The sequence below is a fragment of the Cyphomyrmex costatus genome, unplaced genomic scaffold (assembly GCF_001594065.2).
Source record: "Cyphomyrmex costatus isolate MS0001 unplaced genomic scaffold, Ccosl1.0 scaffold81, whole genome shotgun sequence".
NCBI classification, from domain to species: domain Eukaryota; kingdom Metazoa; phylum Arthropoda; class Insecta; order Hymenoptera; family Formicidae; genus Cyphomyrmex; species Cyphomyrmex costatus.
This window is the reverse complement of record NW_017280386.1, coordinates 1103083-1127424: the sequence shown is the minus strand read 5'-3', so window position 1 is coordinate 1127424 and position 24342 is coordinate 1103083. Positions and strand designations below refer to the sequence as shown.

At 35.6% G+C, this 24342-nt stretch overlaps 1 protein-coding gene across 1 annotated transcript; it reads left to right on the top strand.

Annotated features, from left to right (window-relative positions):
• On the top strand, positions 1–21380 carry LOC108781391 (angiogenic factor with G patch and FHA domains 1). The gene is made up of 8 exons (XM_018549344.1): positions 1–222; positions 533–769; positions 881–1030; positions 12808–12964; positions 13524–13684; positions 13760–14199; positions 14323–14422; positions 21179–21380. Exons 1-8 carry the CDS (start codon positions 55–57, stop codon positions 21320–21322), a joined length of 1557 nt encoding a protein of 518 aa, XP_018404846.1. The 5' UTR covers positions 1–54; the 3' UTR covers positions 21323–21380.
• The last annotated feature ends 2962 nt before the right edge of the window (positions 21381–24342 follow it).

The following is a 24342-nucleotide window of genomic DNA, read 5'->3' as shown; positions in this document are numbered from 1 at the left end:
TGTACATTGACTTTTGATAATATAATCATAAACTGTCATAAACAAAGGTGAAAAATGCAAAGTGAGAGTGAAGAAGGAGAAATTATATCAGACTTCGAAGAAGATTTTACAGAAGAGCTACATAGTTTGCCTCATGTTATAATGTTTATATGTAAATTGCGTGATCATATTAGAAAACAACGGAAGAAAATTGATAAATTACGAAGAAAACTTAAGGAGCAGGTATATATTTTTAATAATACTGATATTTTTTATTATCTCTGATTAAACTAGTATTCATAGTTGATTCTTTGAGAATGATATTTGAGAATGTCTTACGTACAGTCTTAAAATGTCATAAGTTAATCAGAAGACTGCGCATTAGTATATATATCTTAAGACATTACTTAAGACGATCTTAAAATAAGAACAGACTATGAATACTGACCCATGTTTATCATAAATATATACATATTTCTCTTTTGTTCTTTTTTTCTTATTTTCATTTTTTCCTTGATTTATATAAATTATTATCGTATATTGTCTTTTACAGAAACAACAAAATTTGCTCTGTACAAAAGCATATATAGACTGTGGGACTCAGACAAATCCTTTAGATTTTAATAAATCGTTATCTCAAGATTGGGATGTTAGTCATAACATTAAGTCATCCAGTATAGTAGATCAAGTGAAACAAGTAGCAGAATCGGTTTTATTACAGACTGGTTTTGTTTATGAACAGACATCAGGAATGTATTATGATTATAGTACTGGATATTACTATGATACAGTATGTATTGCTGGATAAATTTTATATAACATATACATATATATTTTATATATATATGTGTGTATATATGTGTATAAAAATGACAAGCATATAAATCTGTTATTATTTTAGAAGCAAGGTTTATATTATGATGGAAATACTGGAATATATTACTACTATGATGAAACTAGTAATACGTATCAATTTCATAGTCAAATCTATACAGACAAGATTGCTCCTACAAATTTTCAAAGGAAGGAAGAAACTGGAAAAACATACAAGGTTCCAATCATAATTTTTAAAATACATATTTCTATATGTTTAGGTATCAAAGGAGAAGGATCAATAAGATGGGTTTTTAGGTCCATCACTGGTCAGTTTCTGTATTATTTTATTCTTCTGTTCAAAGCTCATAAAATCCTGAAATGGGTTTTTTTTTTTCAAAAATGATTTGGTCCAGAGAAATAACCATTTTTAAGTTTCCATTTTACATGGGTTTTTATACTTTAGAGTAAATCAAAATGCGTTTCATATTCTAAATATTGCTCGTGCAAGATCAATCTTCCCTAAAAACTGCACATATGCATTATAACAAATGTCAGAATCTGTGAGGTACTTGACCTTCAGAGAAAGGCTTATTTTTTACAATTTCTTTTACATTAACTCTAAAATATTTTATTTTATAAGCTTCGTCAAGAATAATTCCCACAAAATGGAATAAACGAATTTGGAAATGCGCAAAATATAGGAAAAAATATTTATCAATAAGGAATAGATATGAAAGGCCTTCAATAGCTGCGTTCAATAATAGCAAATCTGAGGCGACAAAGTGCTCTTATATTATATGACATATGCTAATATGTCATGTGCACTATAGAAAAAGAGCACTCCGACGCCTCAGATTTGTATTGCCAAACGCAGCTATTATAATTCTTATGCAATTTCAAGATATTTCAAGATTATTCGAGGACAATATCTTTTACAATAAAAACTGTAGAAAAAATAAATCAAACGAACTTAAAGACAAATATGTTTTCGAGTGCGAGCAGAATTCTTGAATGAAGTTAATAAATAATGATCAATAAGAGTATATATGTGATTTTGGACAGATTTGCCATATGGGTCTGACACAATTCCAAGATATTTCGGGATTTTCTGGGGATGATTTTCCACCACAGGTGGCAGTCTTCTGTTTTTTATTTTATAAGTTTTAGTTGACTTTTACCTTTTTGCCTGTTTTTTTTAAATTCACTGAAAAATAGGATTTAGGGGTGTGCGAGTATCCGTAAAATTCGGATACCGAACTTCGGATCGGATAATGATCGTGTCGGTTTGGACGGGTCCCGAATGTTCGAGTACACGAATTTCGGAATAAAATTCTTGATTCGAAACCCGAAACTGTATTTGGGAATTCAGAACTCGATATTTGATCCGAGATAAAATTTTATTTAGCTCATAATAATTTCATTAATACTAACAATAAAAAACTGAAATCATAACACAATTTTGATATAACATATCAGTAGCGGAATTCTCTAAATGTCTTATCGATGATTGTCGCTATCGTTAACTAGCAACAGCCAATGGTAGGGCAATCCTAAAAGAAAACGCGGCTTTCATTGGCTGTCGCTAGTTAACGATAACAAAAATTATCGAAAAGACATTTAGAGAATCGCGCAACAGACATGTAAATATGAAACCGGAATTTTTTTTAATAAAAAAAACACGTTTATTGCATAAAAATGATAAAAAATATTTTATTCGAAGTATTGCCCATTGCTAGCTATACATTTTTCCCACCTGTCTGACAATTTGTGGATGCCACGCCAAAAAAATTGTTGCTCTTTTGAGCCAAATCAGTCATCTAGCCATTTTCGTACATCTTCGTAAGAAGTGAAGCTCTGCTGAGCAAGTGCATGTCCCATCGATGCAAATAAGTAGTAATCGGACGGAGCCAAGTGAGTAAGCCACTTGCGAAAGTATTTCCCAATCAAACGCCTCAATCGTTTCTTTGACCAGTTTTACTGTGTGTGATGGTGCATTATCATGAAGCAAAATCACTTTGTGTTGCCTTTTTTGATATTCAGATCGTTTTTCACGCAAAGCTTGATTCAAATTGATCATTTGTTGTCGGTAGCGTTCAGTATTAACGGTTTCGCCAGGTTTTAGCAGCTCATAATAGATCACACCTTTCTAATCCCATCAAACACAGAGCATTGGTCGCGTTCAGCGAACTCAACAGTTGAGTGAGCGCTCGCTATTATTGGTGTATTCTTTTAGATCATCCAATCAGAATTTTTAATCTAGAAGAATGCACCAATAATAGCGAGCGCTCACTCAACTGTTGAGTCCGCTGAACGCACCCATTGTCTTCCGTCCATAGCGATTTGGCCTTACAGTCGATGTCGATGGTTCGCCTGAAGTTACCCATGATTTTTTACGCTTAGGATTCTCAAAATATATCCACTTTTCATCGCCAGTCACAATTCGATGAGGAAATGACTTTCTTTTGTACCTGGCGAGCAGCATTTCGCAAGTGGTTTTTCGATTTTCCTGCTGTCTTTCATTCAGTTCATGTGGAACCCATTTTCCCATCTTCTGGATCTTTCCCATGGATTTCAAACGTATGGAGACGGCTTCTTGTGTCACATTCAATTGATCCGCGAGTTGTTTAGTTTGAGCATCATCCTCATCCAACAATGCTTGCAATTCGCTGTCTACAAACTTTTTCGGTGGTTTTCCACGTTCTTCGTTTTTCACGTCAAAATCGTCACTTTTGAATTTTTTGAACCACTCAAAGCACTGTGATTTACCAAAAGCATGCTCACTATAAGTTTCGACAAGCATTCGATGCGATTCTGCAGCAGTTTTCTTCAAATGGTAACAGAAAATCAATGCTGTCCGCAAATCGTAGTTTCCAGGCACAAAATTCGACATGTTCAACGTTATTACAAACTATACTGTTGTATGAAACTTGTATTGTTGTGAGTTGAAAATCTTTATCAGATGTCAGAACAAGGAAATGGCGTCAATGACGCGGTCTGACGGCAACTACATTGACAGCTATGGCTATCTATTAGTCAATTCTGGTTTCATATTTACATACCTGGTAAAGGGTACATTCCACTTAATACCCACAACGCTCGCAAAATCATATTATTCTTGTTATTTATTAAATGTCAAATAAGGAAAAACGATGCTCTTGAGCGTTGCGAGCATTAATAGTGAATTCGGTCGCATGCACTAGTGTACACTTAAGTGTAAATTTTCCCAGTGCAGCGTGTTCGATTGATGGTCTCTGTTTGGTGCACTGGGCTGCGTTCAGAATCATCATCTGAGTGCACCCAGGTGTCGTGTTATCCTTGTTTATCATTCGTGAATAACAAGGATAAAACAACATCTGGGTGCATCCGGACGACGATTCTGAACGCACCCCTGCACTCATTATATTCGATAATATTGCACTCAACGACATATATATCTAGACCAAGCATTCTCATGCTTTTTTGGTGGTGAGTGAAGACGGAAGTTGGCAGAATACGACTGAGAGAGATAGTTTGGGTAAATCTTTACAAAAGGGGACCACCCTCCGATGACCTTGACCTTGACATATGGTGTGTGTGTGTGTGCGTGCGTGCGTGCGTGCGTGCGTGCGTGCGTGCGTGCGTGCGTGCGTGCGTGCGTGCGTGCGTGCGTGCGTGCGTGCGTGCGTGTGTGCGCGTGTGTGCGTGTGTGTGTGTGTGTAAAAGGCGGGTGCAAGGAGGTGGCCTTCGGCCATCCCCCCGCACCCACACCGTCATGGAGGTTTGCCCCGACAGTACAATCGTAGAAGTCGTGTGCCCCTGTGTAGGGGGGGGGGGGGGGAAAGTTACTTCTCGTGGAAAGTTTAACGTTTCTGAACAGGGAAAAGTGTAGAATAGTATACTCAATATCATACATGTATTACATGATATACCTCAATTTTAAAATTGCAACAGTGCAATCATAGAAGTCGTACGCCCTTTGGAGGGGAGGGGGGGGAGGAATTGGAGTTCGTGTAGTGTAGGAAGTCAAAATGTATGTGTAGAATAATGTTTAAGATGGTATATAGCAAAAATAAGACGTTATTTTTAAAACTTTGATTGTTAATGACTTTTTAACGAAGGACTAGCGACGGCTAATACCTGCCGGAGGTTACTCAGGGTCATGACCTTGACAACATATGTCAAGGTCAAGGTCATCGGAAGGTGGTCCCCTTTTGTAAAGGTTTATCATAGTTTGTTTGTATTCTTACTATCTCATTTTATCTTGCGGCAAGATGGCCGATGCTGTCAAGACTGTGATAGAATACGGTAATCTATGTATAATAACTTGTACCAATTTCAGTTTGATTTGTGTTAAAATAATATTAATAATGAATTGTTGCATTTGCAAAATTAAATATGGTGATGGACCAAACTTTCACAGGTATACGAAAATATATTATACTTTTGTATTTGTGTGTATTGATTATTTATATGAAAAATATAAGTACAAATGTTAGATGAAAATATAATAATTTATTCATTGCACTTTTTAATTTATTGTATTTTCTTAATTTTGCATTACATAGCACTCAAAACATTGGGCGAGTTCAAGACGGCAAAGCGGCTAGGTATGTTTGCCGAGCGATTGAATATAATTGGTTATTACTTATAGATCCAACCAATCATACTCGATCGCTCGGCAAGCGTACCTAGCCGCTTTGTCGTCTTGAACTCGCCCATTGATAGTAAACTGATTATTTTTCTATGTGATAGAATGAGATTATAACTATCTCATTCTATCTTACAGTCTGGACAGCATCAGTCATCTTGCCGTAAGATAAAATGAGATAGTAAGAATCCATACGCACTATCTCTTTCAGTTGTATTCTGCCAACTTCCGGCTTCACATCGCAGCTAGAATGCTTGGTCTAGATATACATATATGTCGTTGATTGCACTATTATGGTACACATCATATGCTGTGTTCGATTAAACCCAAAACACATGAAATGCATAACAGTGCATAAACATAACATAAGGGTGCAAACCCATGCAGCGGAATAGCGTAACGCGGAACGAGAGCTGAACCAATCACGAGTTTCTTTAGAAACACGGAATGCTCGTTATTGGTTCTGCTCTCGTTCCGCGTTACGCTATTCCGCTGCATGGGTTTGCACCCCAGACTGCTGGACCAATGAGCATCTTATGTTAATCAATATGGCAACTTTATGCTGGATGCTTATTGATCCAACAGTTTTATGTTATGCTCATGCTCTATTATGCATTTCCATGTGCGATAGGCTTTAAGCTATATTCACACAAATTTGCTTAGCTACATAAACGCATGCATAAAGAAAATTATCCAATCGCATTTCCCTTATAGAGATGCACGTAAAATGTGATTGGATAATTTTCATTATGCATACGTTTATGCGGTTATGCAAGTTTGTGTGGATATAGCTTCAGAGCCCAGACACAAGCTTTTGCATAACGCATAACGTTATAGTGCATAAGAGAATCAGCAATCAAAGTTCTTTTCCGTGAAGTGGAAGGAAAGGAGGGATTCAGATTGGTTGATTCTCTTATGCACTGTGCATTATGCGTTATGCAAAAGTATGTGCTCCCCGCTTTAGGCCGGTATTCACAGTCGGTTCTTATATTTAAGGCGAGAAACACACATTTTTGCATAACGCATAAAGCATATGCATAAGGAATTTCATTGGCCCATTTTCTTATGCATGAGGCAATGAACCAATCAAATTCTTTATGTATATGGTTTATGCGTTATGCAAAAGTGCGTGTTTCTCGCCTAAGGCCTATCGCACATGAAATGCATAACTGTGTATAAGCATAACATAAAGCCGCTGGACCAATGAGCATCTTATGTTAATCAATATGGCTTCTTTATGCTGGATGCTCATTGGTCTAGCGGCCTTATGTTATGCTTATGCACAGTTATGCATTTCATGTACGATAGGCCTAAAACTGCCAAGGACTGCGTTCATAAAGTTTACTCTTTAACTCACAGTTAACTAGAGTTAGAGTCCTAGATATCAGAGAAGCGCAACCGATGTTCCGCGTCCTGATTAGCTGACTGTCAGCCAATCATGACATTCATTCAATGGTATTAAAAATGGCTGACTAATAGACGATTGGTGGATTTCATAGTTCGTCTGCAAACGACGCCATTTTTAATACTTTTCTTAGTAATTTTGCGATACTGACTTAAGCCGGTTGCGCTTCTCTGATATCTAGTAGCGTTTTCTCTTGGCTGCACTAGTGTAGGGTGATTGCACCAGTTTATCTTTTTTCCTTTTCCCTTCTCCTGGGGAGAAAAGGAAGAGAAATGAACTAGTGCAAAAGTTCAGCTGAGTGTTGAACTGGTGCAGCCAAGAGAAAACGCTATAAGACTCTAACTAGAGTTAACTCTATAGCGTTCAGAAACTCGAATGACCGGAAGTATGTTCAGAGTAAGCCATTCAGAAATTCGACAGGATTAACTCTAGGGCCGGTATTCATAGTTAATTCTTATATTCAAGATTGTCTTAAGTACAGTCTTAAAATGTCACGAACCAATCAAAGGGCTGCATTCGCGTCTTATGCCTAGTTCACACTAGCGCAATGAGCGATGCGCGACGAGCGATAACCAATAAGAACTTTGCTTTACATCGTCGTGTGAGCTAAAACAAAGCTTTTATTGGATATCGCTCGTCGTTCATCGCCCATCGCATCCAGTGTGAACTAGGCATTAAGACATTGGGTCTGTTTTTTGTTCCTGCATTGTCTAAACTAGTACACACGGTGCAATAAATGAAGTGAAACAAATATACGTTTGTTTTACTTTAACTAAAATCGGTCAATCCGTTCTGGAGATATAAGCGATCGAAAAGTGGTGATTTTAATGAAAAATTAAGAAACGTCTCCTTCTTCTCCTTCTTCTCCTTCTCCTTTTTCTCCTTCTCCTTCTTCTCTGTCCGCATTCAAAATTTTTCAAACCGCCATTTAAACTTTTCAACATCCTCTTTCACCTTTCACTCGCACCTCCACCATTTTTGGCCCACCGAACCTTCTCCACTTGCCCCTCCCCCTACTACCTACTCCCGCCACCCCTCTCTTTCGCTGCATTACACTCTTTCGTTATTTCAACTTTTTAACATCATCTCTCACCTTTCACTCGCACCTCCACCATCTTCGACCCACCTCCCCCCGCCCCTCCCCCTCCTCCACCAACCACCTCCACCACCTCTCTCTTTCACCGTAATACAACTTTTTAACATTCTCTCTCTCACCTCTCACTCGCAGCACTACCATCTTCGACCTACCAGATCTTAAAATATTAATTAAAATAAGAATCCGACTGCTGACTGGTACGACGAATATTTAAAAAGAGAAATTTTGAAAAATTATTTCATTTAATTGTGTAAAAAACTTTATTTAAAAAAATTTTTTTTAAATGAAGGTATAAAGAAAATCGATGAGTTAATATTAGACGGTTAGTGAAAACAATCTTGGGGATTGTTTTGATGTGGAAGGACGGATGCGCGCGAGTTTCATATCCCTCCCCTCACCCGGCTCACCGATAAACCGAGCAGTCACATCTTTTAATAACAATATATTTAAAAAATTATTATTTTAAATATATATATATATACACACTACACCGACTGCTGACCGATATGACGTATATTTGAAACTATCGCAGTACTATCACGAGTTAAATTGTAATAAGTATAGAAGAACTTTATTACCTTCAAGCATACAAAGCCAAAGAAGGGGGCTTGGTTTATAGTTTATCTACCTATCCTCACACATCCATCCATACTCTGCTCTCGTGCATATTTCCTTTTTATCCTAGTTTACTCAATTAGCCTTCATTCATCTATTATCATAATACGTTACAACCTTTTCTCTCTTATCTACTTAATTTATCAATTCCTCCTAGCAAAGTGCACAAAATTACCTCTCTAGTCATTGTTGTATTCCTAACTCGTTTCCTTGCTTCACAATTCTATCCTTTTCCATTCCTTATTCTATTTTATTCTATTCCTCGTAGCTACTCTTTCGCTTTTAAATCTGTACATGTGAAGTCTATATTCATATCTATTCATAATCCTATTCATTTCTATTCATAATCCTACGCCTCACTCTATCAATCAACTTATCTATGTATACCTTTTACTCACGCTTTCTTTATAAAACTTGACCTAACTACTTGCACAGAATTTTCTTTCTAGCCATTCCTGTATATTCCTGGCTCATTACCTTGCCTCACATTTCTATCCTTTTCAATTCTTGTTCCATTCCTCGCAGTTTTTCTTCCTCTTTTAAATCTGTAAATTTGGTGTTATCCTGTCTTAAGCATTTTCTTATACAGAAATTCTTCGTGTATCCTTGTCCCCATCTCGTCTTCCTCGCCATTTCTTGTTTTTTGTCCTCATTATTCGAACCTTTTTTAGAATGTCCCATAACTTGCCTCTTATTACTTGTACCTCTCTACCGCCTTACATCACGAAACGGCCTGTGAATTTTCCTAACTCCTATTACCGTTTTCCTTTTTTTTTTCTTTACGTCGAAAACCTTATTACAACGTTATTTTCCTGCGTTGCTGCCTCCTTAACCTCCTGAACCTCGTTTTCTAGTCCAATCCTTATGAATACATCCTCCTTTTCCTCTAACTATTCTCTTCTTACCTCTACCTTATACATTATATCGAACACAGAAGATATACTTTTTGCGATATAATCGTGATACCCTTATGCAATTCTTTCCATATTTCGAGGATCATGTTTTCTTCATCCTTTATAATCACATACTATTCCATTTTTGATCCTTCCCTGTACATTCTTGCCTTAAATTTTTGATATTGCCCGTACATTTCCTTTTCCTCTTCTCCTGGCTTTTCCTCTTCACCTTTTTCCTATCTGAAGTGATATCCTATTCTCCGCATCCTTGACCTCTGTAACCAGTTACTTTTGCCTAGGATCTGTCCTTCCTTTTCCCGCTTTTTCCGCCATACTAGTCGCGTCCCTCGGCAACATAACCTCCTTAGCCTGTTTACCTCTTACATTCCTAATTCCTTATCTTACACTTTACAAAACTCCTTTCCTACACATACCCTATACAATCTTATTTAAACCTTCACGTACACACCTTCTCTTTTACCTAAAACTGACCTATTTAATTATTATCGTACAAAACATCACAGTCCATCTCAACACACATACGCTCACATGCACGCCACCTAATCAAGTCCTAAACTGTAATATATTACCACGAAAATTAACTGATTAATTATTGAAGTTGCCAATACAAAGTGAACATACGTAAAGTGTATTCGATTGTCATGGGACATTTTGACTGCACGAGGAGCGGTGAGGGGGAAAATGCAACTTTTGGCTGATTTTCGAATCGCCTTCGTCTAAATTTCGAAGTTCCCCTCACCTCACCGCTCCGCGCGCACAACAATGCCATTCGACTGTAAAGCGGGGAGCACAGACTTTTGCATAACGCATAAAGCATGTGCATAATGAATTTCATTGGTCCATTGACTCATGCATAAGAAAATGGACCAATGAAATTCATTATGCACATGCTTTATGCGTTATGCAAAAGTCTGTGCTCCCCGCTTTATGGGGCATTTCGACTGCACGCGGAATAGAGTACCTATAATAGAGTATCGTCATAAGACCGGAAGGACGCCATTGCTGGGCGCCAGCCGGAAACAGCACAATAACGAGCGCGCTTGTTTTTGTACTACGATCATGAAACAGTTGCTCACACCAACTTCACAGATTCATTAACACATCGAAGCGTCCAGAAATGGCGGCGACCAATCACGAGACCGTGATTACCCCTCATGACGATACTCTATTATAGGTACTCTAACGCGGAGCGGTGAGGGGGACAGTGCAATTTTCGGTTGATTTTGGATCGCCTCCATCTAACTTTCGCTGTCCCCTCACAACAACGCACCGCGCATAATATATTATCACGAAAAGTAACTGTTTTAGATTTATTTAATAATTTTGTTTTATAATATGCGATCGCGTTAACGAATAAAAAATAAATATGTTCTAAAATTGACGAAATATTTTAATTTTTTTTTCGGAGGGGCTGCGCTCCATGCATCACCTCATAAGTCGCACTCGCTTCGCTCGTGCACTTGCGCTCGCGCAATAAACAACTAATCCCCACTCGTTATACAATGTACTATTTCTGACTTCTGCGGCGTATTTTCCGGAATCTTCTTATTTTTAACTGAAGTGTAGAAAGCATTTTATTATTAATTTTTCGACGTTTTCGTGGTTCAGCAACATAACGACCGAAATCCGACATCATTGACTATACTATAAAGTTGTAATTCCAGTGCTATCATTTGTGCTATTTTTTCTGTTAGTTGTGTTGCTCGCGTTGAATTTTTAGTTAAATATTGTTCTGATTGCTACTGTGTGACGGTTATCCCATCATTGAATTTGTAATTATTCTTTTATTATGTTTTGAAGTTAAATGTCGTAAAAGGCAACTCATATTACTATATTTTGTTTGAAATTCTCGATCACAAATAGAACATTTTGCTTTACGTTGATTTATTTTTATAAAATGCTGCCAAACAAAACTTTGCAATTCAGACTTTAAGTTTTTACGATGTAATTTAAGAATAAAATATTTTTTGTTTCATTTTTGTTTATTTGTTCTTATTTTATTCTAGAGATAAATTTTGTATGTGATAAGTTAGAAATATGTTTTCTATTCAGAGATATAAGACGAAGTTCCAAATCCCGGTGGAGTCTAGCCGAGAAAGTAATTAAAAACTGTTAGATAAGGCGAGCTGGGTTAAAGGAATGACAAATGCTGAAACGAATGACAGTTGATTTAGATATACCATTGTCTTTATTTCTGAAAGATTGATTGAAAAGTCTTGTCGCTTGCGTAATATTAAAATGGATACGATCACCTTAGCTTAGGTAATGCTAATGCCGCGGCGCGGCGGTTCCGTACTTTCAACTCTCATAACTTAAAAAGTACTAATTAAAAAGATGCTTTATTATTGTGTTTTGGAAAGCTCCTGACCTTAGCTATTAGATATTAGAATCAAAAATAGGGTGTTTCGTTTAAAAAAATCGATTTGACCTTAACTTGACCTTGGTGGCATCATCCAAGGTCAAATTGATATGGTCAGTCAATAGATCATTTTCAACTCTACATCTTTTGTATAAAACATTTTTCTCAAAAATGATTATTTGTCAAGATATTTAAGGGATCCGGAACTTTTTATACACCCTATATAACAGAATAGCGTGTCCAATCGTATGCAAAGTAGCAATAAAAGTAACTGTAAATTTCGTTACCGTTATCCAAAAAATGTAACTACGTTACCGTTATCAAATAAAGAAAGTAACGCAGTTACCACTAAAGTTACCAAAAAAGTAACTTGTAACTGTAACTTTGTTACAAGTAACGAGTTACTTCCATTCCCTGAGTTTGACATATTATTTATTTAATTGACTCTTATTAGTCCTTTATATTATATAACTGTTAATTTTATATTAACTCTTTGCGGCGTAGTGACACTCCTGAGTGTCACCTTTTTCTGTACACTTTTTTACATTTTTGAAACACTATTTAATTAGTTTTAATGACAAAAAGCATATAAAATGTATTAGAGAACATCCCTTCATAGAAATAAAAAAGAAAACAAAGGTTATTGTTAATTAATTGAACGTTATAAATAAATTAATTTAAAAAAAAAAAGAAAGAAAAATGTATGCCTCAAAGGGTTAAGAATCCTTGTATTCAAAATTTTAATTTCAGGTTCTTGTGAGTCTTGAAGAAGAATAAAACGATACACTTTGAGACTGATAGGTGATGTGCTTAAAAACCCATCTTATTAGCATTCCTTCTTTTATGAGAAAATATTTCAAATTTTATTTTAAATTACAGGTTTTAAATGAAATAGATGAATTAATAAAGGACATTTCAAATATAACAATTAAAAGATACAAGCAACATGTTTGTAGGTAATTATCCTATATTTTGAATATGTCTCTCTTATAGGATGACGTAAAAAAACGAAAATTTATATGTGACGAAGAGAATTCAGAAGATAAAGTACTTGAAGAGGGTGAATGCTCAGGAAATGAGAATGACGGCATTTCTGACGAAGTAATCCCTGATGTATCTATTAATAGCGAAAGTGATGATGAAGAACAAGGTTTATTATTTTTACATTCAATTTTTTTAAATATCGTTTTTACAACATATTTTTTATAATATATTAAAATATACATTTTTTCATATTGGTGTTAATTTCGAAATAATTATATTTAATAATTGCATTTTAAAATTTGAAAGTGGTTTATAAAGTAGTTTTTCAATTATTGCTTTTATAAGAATCTGGAGCACATAAAATCCAAATTTATCAGAAGATTTGAATCATGGAACATCTGTACAACTTAATAAACTCGTACAAAAAGTATTTTTTTTTTATTTATCTTATGGCTATGACTTAAATATAAAAAAAAGACAATTTATTTACAACTTAGTTATATTAATCTTTCGCACGCATGAAATGTTTTATTTGCTGGTTCTGTTTATTCAACCTAAAATACGTTAAGTTAAATTCTAATTTTGTGGTTTATGACTCGTGTTCTGTGTGCTATGTTAAATCCGACTTAACTTTCGCGAATTAGCTACCGAATATGGTTATTTCCGAATGTTGTTCCTTTCTTTGATACATACAAATCTCAAATCAAGAAATCATTTAATTTCAGATTTAGCAAAAAATTATCCACCATGTATGAGAATTATTGTTAAGGAAACAGATTTAATAAAATTAAAACTGGGCTCCCTTTTCCTCGTAACATGTATAGGAGGTACATTAGGCCGAGAAGGAGACCATTCGGTGTTAATACCAGATATAAATATTAGCAAGGTGTGTTAAAATAAGAAAAGTTCAAAATTTCACCTTTTATCACAATGTTCGTGTTATAATTGTATATATTTATAGTATCATGCACGTTTTGTGTACGACGAAACCAAGAAGCAGTATCAAGTAATAGATTTTGGTTCAAGAAATGGTACATTTATAAATGGTAAAAGATTATCAGTAGCTAAGCAAGAATCTGAACCTCATGAAATAATGCATGGGTCAATTATACAAATTGGCGAAACGAAATTATTATGCCATATTCATAATGGAAATGAAACGTGTGGTTATTGTGAACCAGGTCTTATTCAACAAAATTTCAATCTTGATGAGAATAAAACTTCGAAGACGAAACTTCATAAGGAAGAGTTGCGACGTCTAAAGCATAAATTCGGAATTGAAAAGAATAATGTATCTAGTAGTCAATTAGCTTTAGGTTATCAAGACAGAGCGCAAGCTAGGCGACAGCATGTAGGTTCTTCGGATCCTTATGCTAAGACGCAACAAAGTTCTATTCACACGTAAGTATTAGAGCTTCTAATGTAAAAAGAAGAACGCACGCTTATCTGTCTTATATAAATAAACTGACAATTTTCATCAAAACTAATTATAGAAAAAGTATATATATGTATATTTAATAATAGATCAATAACAAAAGATAATAAAGGGTTCAAATTGCTTTCGAAAATGGGTTGGTCTGAAGGTCGCTCATTGGGCAAAGATGGAGATGGAAGGACCGAACCTGTAAGTTTTTTCTTCTTTATTATATTATTATATAATTTATTAAGATTATCACAATATGTGAACACAACATGTGGAATATATGATTATAAAAGATTTAGTTATTTTTAGCACATATACATTTTGAACCTTAAGTAAAATTTTTATTGTTTGAAAGAAAACTCAGGAGAAAAATTAAAAAAAATTTATTATCAACGCGAAAGATTGTGATGAAAAAATATAGCTTAAATATCATGCAATAATACATAGTAATTTGCTAAAGAAGAAATAAAAAATATATCGATAAAGTTGATTGTAAACTTGCATCTGCAACTCAAGACTTCAAATTGTACATACACTTGTGAAATACTTCCAATTAGTGAATATACAGGATGGTCCATTTAATTCATCCACCCTTAACCCCTTGACTGTCAGTGACGCATATATGCGCAGAAAAAAGTCGTGCCATTTTTGTCTCATGACGCATATGTGCGCATTTGAAAAAAAACATGTTTATACTTCATCGATTCTGCTGTAATTTGTTCAATCATGGTTTTTGAGGTCGCTGAATCCGAATTTGCAATCGGATTTTCAAAATTCAAAATGGCGGATCCTATATGGCGGACGCAAGTTTTAAAAATGGTTCGATTTTGACGAAAGTGAGTACCTTGAGATTTTTGAGGTCGCTGAATCCGAATCTGAAATTGGATTTTCAAAATTTAAAATGGCGGATCCAATATGGCGGACACAAATTCGAAAAATGGTTCGATTTTGACGAAAGTGAGTACGCTACTTTTATAGCGCCTTAGCATGAATCGGAGCCATGAGGTTGCCTCTACATTTAAAATTGAAATTTTAAAAATTATATCTCGAACACGGTAAGGGAGGTTGAGCTCATCCAGATTTACGCCCCCGCACTCACTTTTTAAAATAATTTCAACATTTTAACAGTTTTAAAGTTTTTACTAAGAAGACGACCCATGCGCAGTAGTGAAATACAACACTTATGCATGCGCAGTAGTGAAATACGACTTTTCATACGGGTTCGGCCGAGCGCGGGATATAAAAACAAAAAAAAAAGGAAATCCGATTTCAGATTCAGATTCAGCGATCTCAAAAACCCCAAGGTACTCACTTTCATCAAAATCGAACAATTTTTCGAACTTGAGTCATATTGGATCCGCCATTTTGAATTTTAGAAATCCGATTTCAAATTCGGATTCAGCGACCTCCAAAACCATAACACTAAAATTATAGGATAAATCAATGAAAATTTTTTTCCAAGACAAAAATGGCACGAAAAGTTGATTTCCGCCTGACAGCTAAGGGGTTAAGGGGTATGGACAGGGTGAAGGCCTGAAAAATCGGAGTTTCTTTGGAAATTTTTTTTTGAATATAATAAAATCAGGTAATTTTGTTTTTTGGCGTCTTTATTGTATCAATTCTGAGGTACGTAAAAAAATTTTTTTGTCTCGATTACTTATATATAGGCTGCTGTACAAAAGGGTAACCTTGAACAGTTACTTTTGCCTCGTTAACAGCAAATAAAAAAATCTACTCGACCTATTGACTTGGTGTAAATTGCATTTTGTTCAGAAAACTTACCTCTATCGTTGGACGTAGCCTATATATAAGTAATCGAGACAAAAAAAATTTTTTTACGTACCTCAGAATTGATACAATAAAGACGCCATAAAACAAAATTATCTGATTTTATTATATTAAAAAAAAAATTCCCAAAGAACCTCCGATTTTTCAGGCCTTCACCCTGTCCATACCCCTTAACTGTATCTCCTCTTAATTCGCATTGGATCTGCGTGCTCGCTTAAGAGCCCGTCTGGCTGAGTTGATTGTCGCTCTCAGCGTCCCCAACTCATCCAACTACCAAGGCATAGCCTTTTCAAATCGAGGTGTTGTTTTACGTGTGGAGGAGTCATATCGTTACATGCTCTTACTATAAGGTTTTGGATTTTTTTTGCTTCAAGTTTCAAGTTTCTTTCTTTCATTGGAGATAAGCTATGTGTCTGTCAAAATAGCAGCCATTAGACGATCCTCATCCATTTTCTTCAATACCCATCGTCAGGGACGCGGTAGCTTCTTTTTAGGACTTTGCACTTTCGTTTCTTCGAAGATCACCTCTATATATCTATGATCGGAGAGCATCTTGTATGGGAAAACTCGCTATCCATCCACTCTGGATGCAGTCGCAGGGTTTGCGAACATCACGTCCACAATTGACTCACCCTGTTGCCTGACACACGTAGCAATATCCCTTACATTCAGACAACATAATCCAGTAGTCATCGCCCAATTTTCTAGATAGACTAGCACGCAGCGCGCGCTGACGCGCGCGCTTTCTCTATCTTTCATTAATTTTATTAATTAATTGTGCAAATTTGGTCGTTAAAGGGTTAAAAGGGTGGTTTTAACCCCTAAATATCATTTTGGGCCGATATAAAAAAATACGTGTCAAATATTTTTCGATATAGTATATGTATACCAAGTTACAAAAAAATCGGCGAGTGAAAGTTGGGTAGTGTTACTTGTAAGTAAAGTCGAAACGTTCTGCGTAGAATTATAATGTAAAGATTTAAAATTATTTTAGTACTAATTATTAGCTCGTTTAAATAAATATTTGACCTGGTATGCTAATGTAAGAATTTGTTTTATTATTATACGAGCGAAAGTTAATTTATGAATAATCTAGAATTGTTCATTTTAATTATTATTAAGTACATTATGTTGCATATCTTCTATTGAAACTATTCACATATACAGGGTGTTTGATAATTAGCGAAACATATTCTGTACAGGGGGTAAAATGAACTAAACTGAATCAAAAAGTCCTGTATCATTTTGCGATTGCAGTAATAGTTAACGAGATATTAATTTATAAAAATATTTAAATTCGCCCGGCCCATCGTCAAATGCAAACGCGCGGTTGGATAGGCATTGCATTTGACGGTGGGCCGGGCGAATTTAAATATCTTTATAAATTAATATCTCGTTAACTATTACTGCAATCGCAAAATGGTACAGGACTTTTCGACTCAGTATAGTTTGTTCTACACACCCATGAAATATTATGCGGTTATTCTCAGCCACCCTGTATATCTTTTTGGGTATGACTGGCCACGTTAATCCGATTTTATAACGGAACCTGGGCCAACTAAATTAAGAAGAAGAAGAAGATATATATACTCGCTAAAAACGGCGCATAAACGGCTGATGAATTGCGTGTGCATATCGCTACTACATCACCCTTTTTTATATCTTTTCTTTTTAGCCATAATGCACATTTCACACTATTCTCTCTCATCTGTTGAAATGTAAGCTGTTCTCCCGTCTTCGCATTCACCTGCGAGTCGTATTATTGTTAATTAATATATTGCATTTATAATATTTAGTAATATTTTACTTTCACGCTGTTTATACAATATTAACGAATATCTCTACTATCTATCCATGTAGTATAAAGTAATTTTTGTTGTTTGAAAAACGCCCTCCAAATAAAAAATTGAGAGTGCCGTTCTTTTTCCCCCTTGAAATCATGGAACACGTGTTTTAACTATTTTTTGTATCTTTTATATTTTTCGAGATAATCAGCTGGAAAGTTTTTAAATGAACACCCTGTATAAGCAACTAAGATCCATGCTAGACTGTTACAGTCTTTGTATTAGTTATGTTACTACATTGACAGTCTTTAGAATTAAATATTATATTTTTTTATATATTTGTTTTATTTATTATACGTACAATACCTTCAAGTAATCGAATGTATTATTAAAATATATTGAGACTGATTTTAATGTTGATATCACAGATTTTGGTATGTAGATGAACTGACTATTTTTCCAAATCGTATTTTAATATAATTTATTTCCAGTTCGTTTTGAAATATTAGCATTTGCTAATATATTAGCAATTTCCTGACGTGAGGAATTCATTTACTTTTTCAATGCGATAAGTATTTAAGAAATATCTTTGTTCGAAAATTGATATTCGTAAACAACATGACAATTATATCTTGTTTGAGATGAATTATTATTGCTACAAACTTATTAATTTTTAGAAAATTAGAAAATTGAAATAAATGGATAAAATAAGTATTTATTAATTAACGATTGCTCACTGAGCTAATCTTTACACATAAATTCTTTTCTTTCGTCTAAAGCTGTGTTCTAGAAATCATTACTAGCACTGAAATTTTTGTTCAAAATTTTGAAACACAGCCTGAAACGATGCAAAAAAACTTGTTTCGTTTCTGGACTACTTGTAAGATCATTCGAGTAACGTTTATTTTTACGTGCTCTACAATTATTGTCTTATTGTTAGAAAAATTGCCCTAAATACAGTCAAAGAATTATATACCTATACAACATATAAATTCACAACATATTTTATTATAGTTTATCACAAATTTTCCATAAAATCAGGATAAACTTAAAATATGATTTTTATATCGGAAATTACATCTTTGACAATTCACGAAAACTATTATTATTATTCAAGCTATATCTCTTCTTCATGTGCCTTATCTGCTCCCCCGGACGCATATATGTAATACCAAAGAATAGGGAGAAGAAGAATGGAAGGCTCCATATACGGCCCATGTTAAGAAACGACCCTCATTTTAGGCTATAGTACACTGCAGAAATGGCAGATGGCGTACGCAACATGTACCCAACCTAACATAACTGACACGCGCGCGCACACATGCACACACACGTAAAATAAATAACACGTTTTATTGCGTACGACGATGGACCACATGAATGATTAATTCATTAATATTAGGCAAATTTTGGCGTGCCTCTGGTATAGCAAACAAAAGTAACCGTGGTTGAGGCTATCTTTGTCTTCTGATCCCTGAAAACGAAGATAGCTTTAGTCGCGGTTACTTCTGATTGCTATACCAGAGACACGCCAAAATTCGCCTATTTTTACGAATGCTTTCCTTTTAGAAGACACACTTGACACAAACTCATTCTATTTTTATCATTCGTTGAACATCAAGAAGGATAGAACGACGTTTGTGTCGTGTGTGTCCTCTAAAAGGAAAGCGTACTACGTCTCACACCAAAGAAACAACTTTCCAGTATCTTTTGAACCTAGAACCTAACGTTTCATATCTAACATGGCCGACCAAACAGTTAACAGCACATGTGTTAGATGGCGCGCATTTTCGCTGGTCGCAAGCCTTCCATTCTTCTTCTCTCTATTCTTTGATGTAATACTACTATATGGCTAGTGCCTATAAGAGGGAGTGAGAGGAAGCGGTCCCAGAACCACGGTGCGGGCATATATATATTTCCCTCTCTTTCTAAGATTACTTTGAGTGTTGTGCGCATGCGTTGGATTGATCGCATCCGCCAATAGGAAAATAGAGTGCGATCAGTGAGATGACGCGAACAGGTTATGCTCGTTATGCTTATTAGATGTGTGCTGTACACAGGCAAAATAGTCAAGATATGTTATTTATGTGGCAAAAAGCCTAATGCGACTGAAAACATTAGTTTGCACAGGTATGAAATAGGTATTAGTTTGCACTGATTATCATGAAATTTCTGTAAGGGATTGCACTGTATTCTTATATACATAACGGCAATCTTGAAAAAGTTTATTTCATAAAATTAGGATTAATTTATTTATTCCGACAAAACTGACTCTGTTAACTGTAACAAGGTTATATCCTGAAGCGGAATCAATCACTTTTTCCTTCTTCCTTACACATATATGTATATTTATCCTCCTATTTATCATTGATGGAGGGGATGAATCCGACGCATGCGCACAACGTTCAAAGTACACTGAGAAAGAGAGAGAAGTATACTTCCCGCACCGTGGTTCTGGGACATGGACTTCTCTCTCATCTAGCCATATAGTAGTATTACATATATGCCCGGACGTTGGTGATCACTTAGAGGCCTAGAAAACAGAGATACGACATTGCGTCGGTTGGGTTAGGTAACCACCGCCATTTTAATTCAATATAAGTGCTCTTGACCAATAAGCTGATGACAGTTTATGCAAAAGGTAGAAAGATTAGATTAGGTTAGGTTAAGTCCGATATTAAATATTCACACAAATAAGAATACTTACACCATAATAATAGTTTTTTATTGCACTTCGACACTGTATTGTCTAAATTTTTCTCTATATGTATATGTGTGTGCATACGTTATAAAACTATATTAGATGCAATAGTGAATTAAAATGGCTCTCTGATCACGTGATTTAGACAGCCAATCAAGCCATACCATTCAATGACGCATCTCTGTTTCTAGGGCCCGTATTCAGAACGCACTTTTATCGATAAAAGCGCGCTTTTATCTCTGAAATTCTATAGTATACGTGACGTAAACTATAGCATGTTAGCGCGCTAACATCGTTATTAGCGCGTTCTGAATACGGGCCTAGGTCTCTAGTGATCACTTTAGCCATAATTTCCTAGCTATAGTGATAACCTGGAAATAAAATAAATCGATGTGGTTTCTCGTTGCCTTCTTCGGTATACTTTCATATAGAAACCTATAGTTTATAATGCCGAATCCAAATGGCGCTGGTGATTATAGATCATCTTAATCACCAGATGGAGCAATTTTTCGGTTCTTTACACGCGAAAAATCGCGTGTGGGCGTATGTGGGATTGAACTCGGATCTACAGATCGCGAGTCAATCGCACTGAGCGGTGAGCCACTCGACACCATTATGAAGCTATATAATTTCAGGTATTTTAATATCTGAAAAATCAGATAAAAGTTGCTATTTCTGTTACAGTTACCTATCACGTGCAATCACAACAAAGTTGGTCTTGGATCGAAGAGAATGGATATTCCTAACATCGAGTTAAATTCCAATATGGAGAAGAAACAAGCAGTTTGGCGAAAAACACAACAACGTTATAAAGAAATATTGGATTAATTTTTTAACGAATACATAAATTAACTTGTAGGAATAAACTAGTTCAATGAAGATGTCTAATCGCATATTATGAAAGTGATCAAATTTCGTTTTCAAATTAAGATTCCTAAGTATTCAACCAAGAACTCCATGCTGATGGTAGCGACGAATTGGTCGGCGGCCTGGCAAAACTAGTAGTCACGCACAAGTACGAGCTCATGTCCGTGTGCTCATTTTCGGGCCGAAGGCGAGTACACAGACATTGGCTCGTGCCTGTATGTGTGTTACAGCGCCTCACCACGGTAAAAGGCTGAACTATATACTAGGCGTAGAAAAGTGACGTTTTGACGACAAAATTTTTCTTGCGTGCCATTTCGTTAATATTTGTTTATTTGTGAAAATGTGATTTGCCTAGGGTTACCAACCGTACTCTTTAAAGAGTACATGTACTCTTTTCGATGTCGAAAAACAGTGTACTCTTACTTTTCACTTATTGTACTCTTTTTTTAAAAATGAGACAAAATTAAAAAAATTATTATTTAATATTTATAAATTTATACGAAGTTATGCTTGGTTTGTACTAGGTTGTGTTAGGTATTCATATAGTCAGTTCTTATTTGAAGACTGTCTTAAGTAATGTCTTAAGATACGAATGCAATCCTCTAATTGGTTCGTGACACCTAAAGACTGTACATATACATATATACGTTTGATACATAAAAGATTGAGTTTTTTTTTAATTCGAATTAATTTTAATTTTCCAATTTTAATAATGTTATATGCACGAATATAGTCACTAAAACGCAAACAAATATTACTTTTATTATATCAACATATATTTGGATGTTACATTGCACACATGTCATTTTATTGAATCCGGTAATCAAAAGACAAAACCTTCTTCTACATTTCCCTTTTTTTTTTTCTTTTTTTTTTTGGAAAATGTACTCTTTTTCTGCGGTCTTGGGTTGGTAACCCTAGATTTGCCTCGTACTTGTAAAAGTTGGGCAAAAACTACAGTTATCTTGAAATTTTATACGTAAAAACGTATATTTCACTCGGTTTATCAGCTGTTAAACTGCGTGTTTCTGGCCGAATATAGGCTCACTTTACGTGCTCTTTACAACCATTTACTGACTATCAAAGGAGGAAAGGACAGTTTTACAAGTGTATTTAAGCGATCTCGTCATTTACATTTATCCAAATTGTCTTTATTTACTAATAGCACGCAAAAATTAATATGCATTTCTCGCCTATGACGTTACAATTCCAACATCGCGTCTACTCAAAAGCCTTAAAAAAAAGAAAATTTACTATTTATCGTCCTGAATGATAAATATCAAAAAATTTCAAAACAACAATAGTCTAGTATTTACAAAAATGACTGTAACAAAATGCAAAATCGTAGTGTAATTGATGCACTCAGGTAAATCACATTTAAATCTACATTAAAAAGGAAAAGATAAAGGGTAACTCGAGAGTCATCGATAAATATAAATAAGAAGTTATTACATATAAAAAATTAGAAATATAATTATGTTGTATCTCTCGATGCAACAAGATATTTTGGGATTCGGTTCGTCTGATCTGAAGGGTTGGGACCCAAGAGAAGCAAGGATGTAGAACGAAAGTCGTCGAACCATAATAATATATGTATTGCCCCCACCCCCCCAACTTGCGCGCCGAACAATATATTTTACCGTTACAATTCAATATATTTTAGAGAACTCACAACAATATTATCAACAAGATAATTGTACAAATTATATGTATATTATTGCTTCAACTGCTCAAAATAACGAAATGTTAATGAAACTCCGTTCCGTTTTTGCTGAATGGGACGACGGGTAGAGAAAACCATGATGTAAGAAAATAATTATATAATAATTCTTCAATAACAAAAACTCTCGTACAATTCAAAATTAACTTGGAATAGAATAATTTTTGTAATAAATAAGTTTTGCTTGATAAATATCAGCGTTTGCATAAAGTTATCTGCGCCTGACTCTTCTTCTTCTTGGTTAATGACTCCAGCCTCCCTAGATACACAAACGGAGGCAATACGGCCAGATCACGTCTAATTGATTTCCGTCTAATGGGTACGATAGCGGGTGATGCAATGCCCGCGAAAATGGCGTTGCTCGATAGGACACCGGGCGCCTGCGTCTACGGCGTCATCACATCGCAATAACGCGCGTCAGGAGTCCTGTCGTCAAAAAGATGAACAACCGAGACGAGCCCATCCGCGGACACTCATCATTGAGGTTCAATGCTCGGTCGAAGTCGGCAATACTTTTAAAAATATATGGTTAAGAGCACCCGAATCGAAACGCGTCCGCCGCGGTCGGGTGGTTCCTCGGAACTCCTGCGCCTGACTCCTAGTGCCCTTTTTCTTTCCAAGTTAATTAAGTAAGAAAACAAGGTGTACAACCATTCCCGAGGATGCGCAGCGGTTCTGCTCTTCAACCAATCAGAGTTCGCCCTCAAATGCTAAGAAGTGACATGGCTTCTTCCACGTGACCGTGTATCATTGCAGCCATGAAGTAAGAGTAAGGAGACTTAACTGTGTAGACTGAAGGTGGTCACGAAAAATGTTACGTGTACTGCCATGTCCGCCGAACGGAATAACTTGCAACATTTCATCGCCATATTGAATATTTATATGTGTGCAGTATACTTGCGACACGTACGTGTACACCCACGGTAATTAATTCTGTCCCTCGGAAAATTTCACAAAATAAAAAATGACCACCTTTCTATATTAATTGTCACAATCCATGCACGATTAACGTTACGACTGAACCATGAAGGAAGATATAAGGAGACTCCACTCGGTCTCGCCAGTCTACAAGACATGAACCCATTTTAGGTTTCGAGTTCCGTTTCCGATTCTCGACACTCGCAGCGCTCGTGAATTTAGTAGTGCTGCGCATAATGAGTGCGAGTAAGAGAAATGATCATTTCTCTTACTCGCACTCATCAGAATCGGAAGCTGAACTCGAAACCTAAAATGGGTCCACTTTTATTTTACGGAGTGGAGT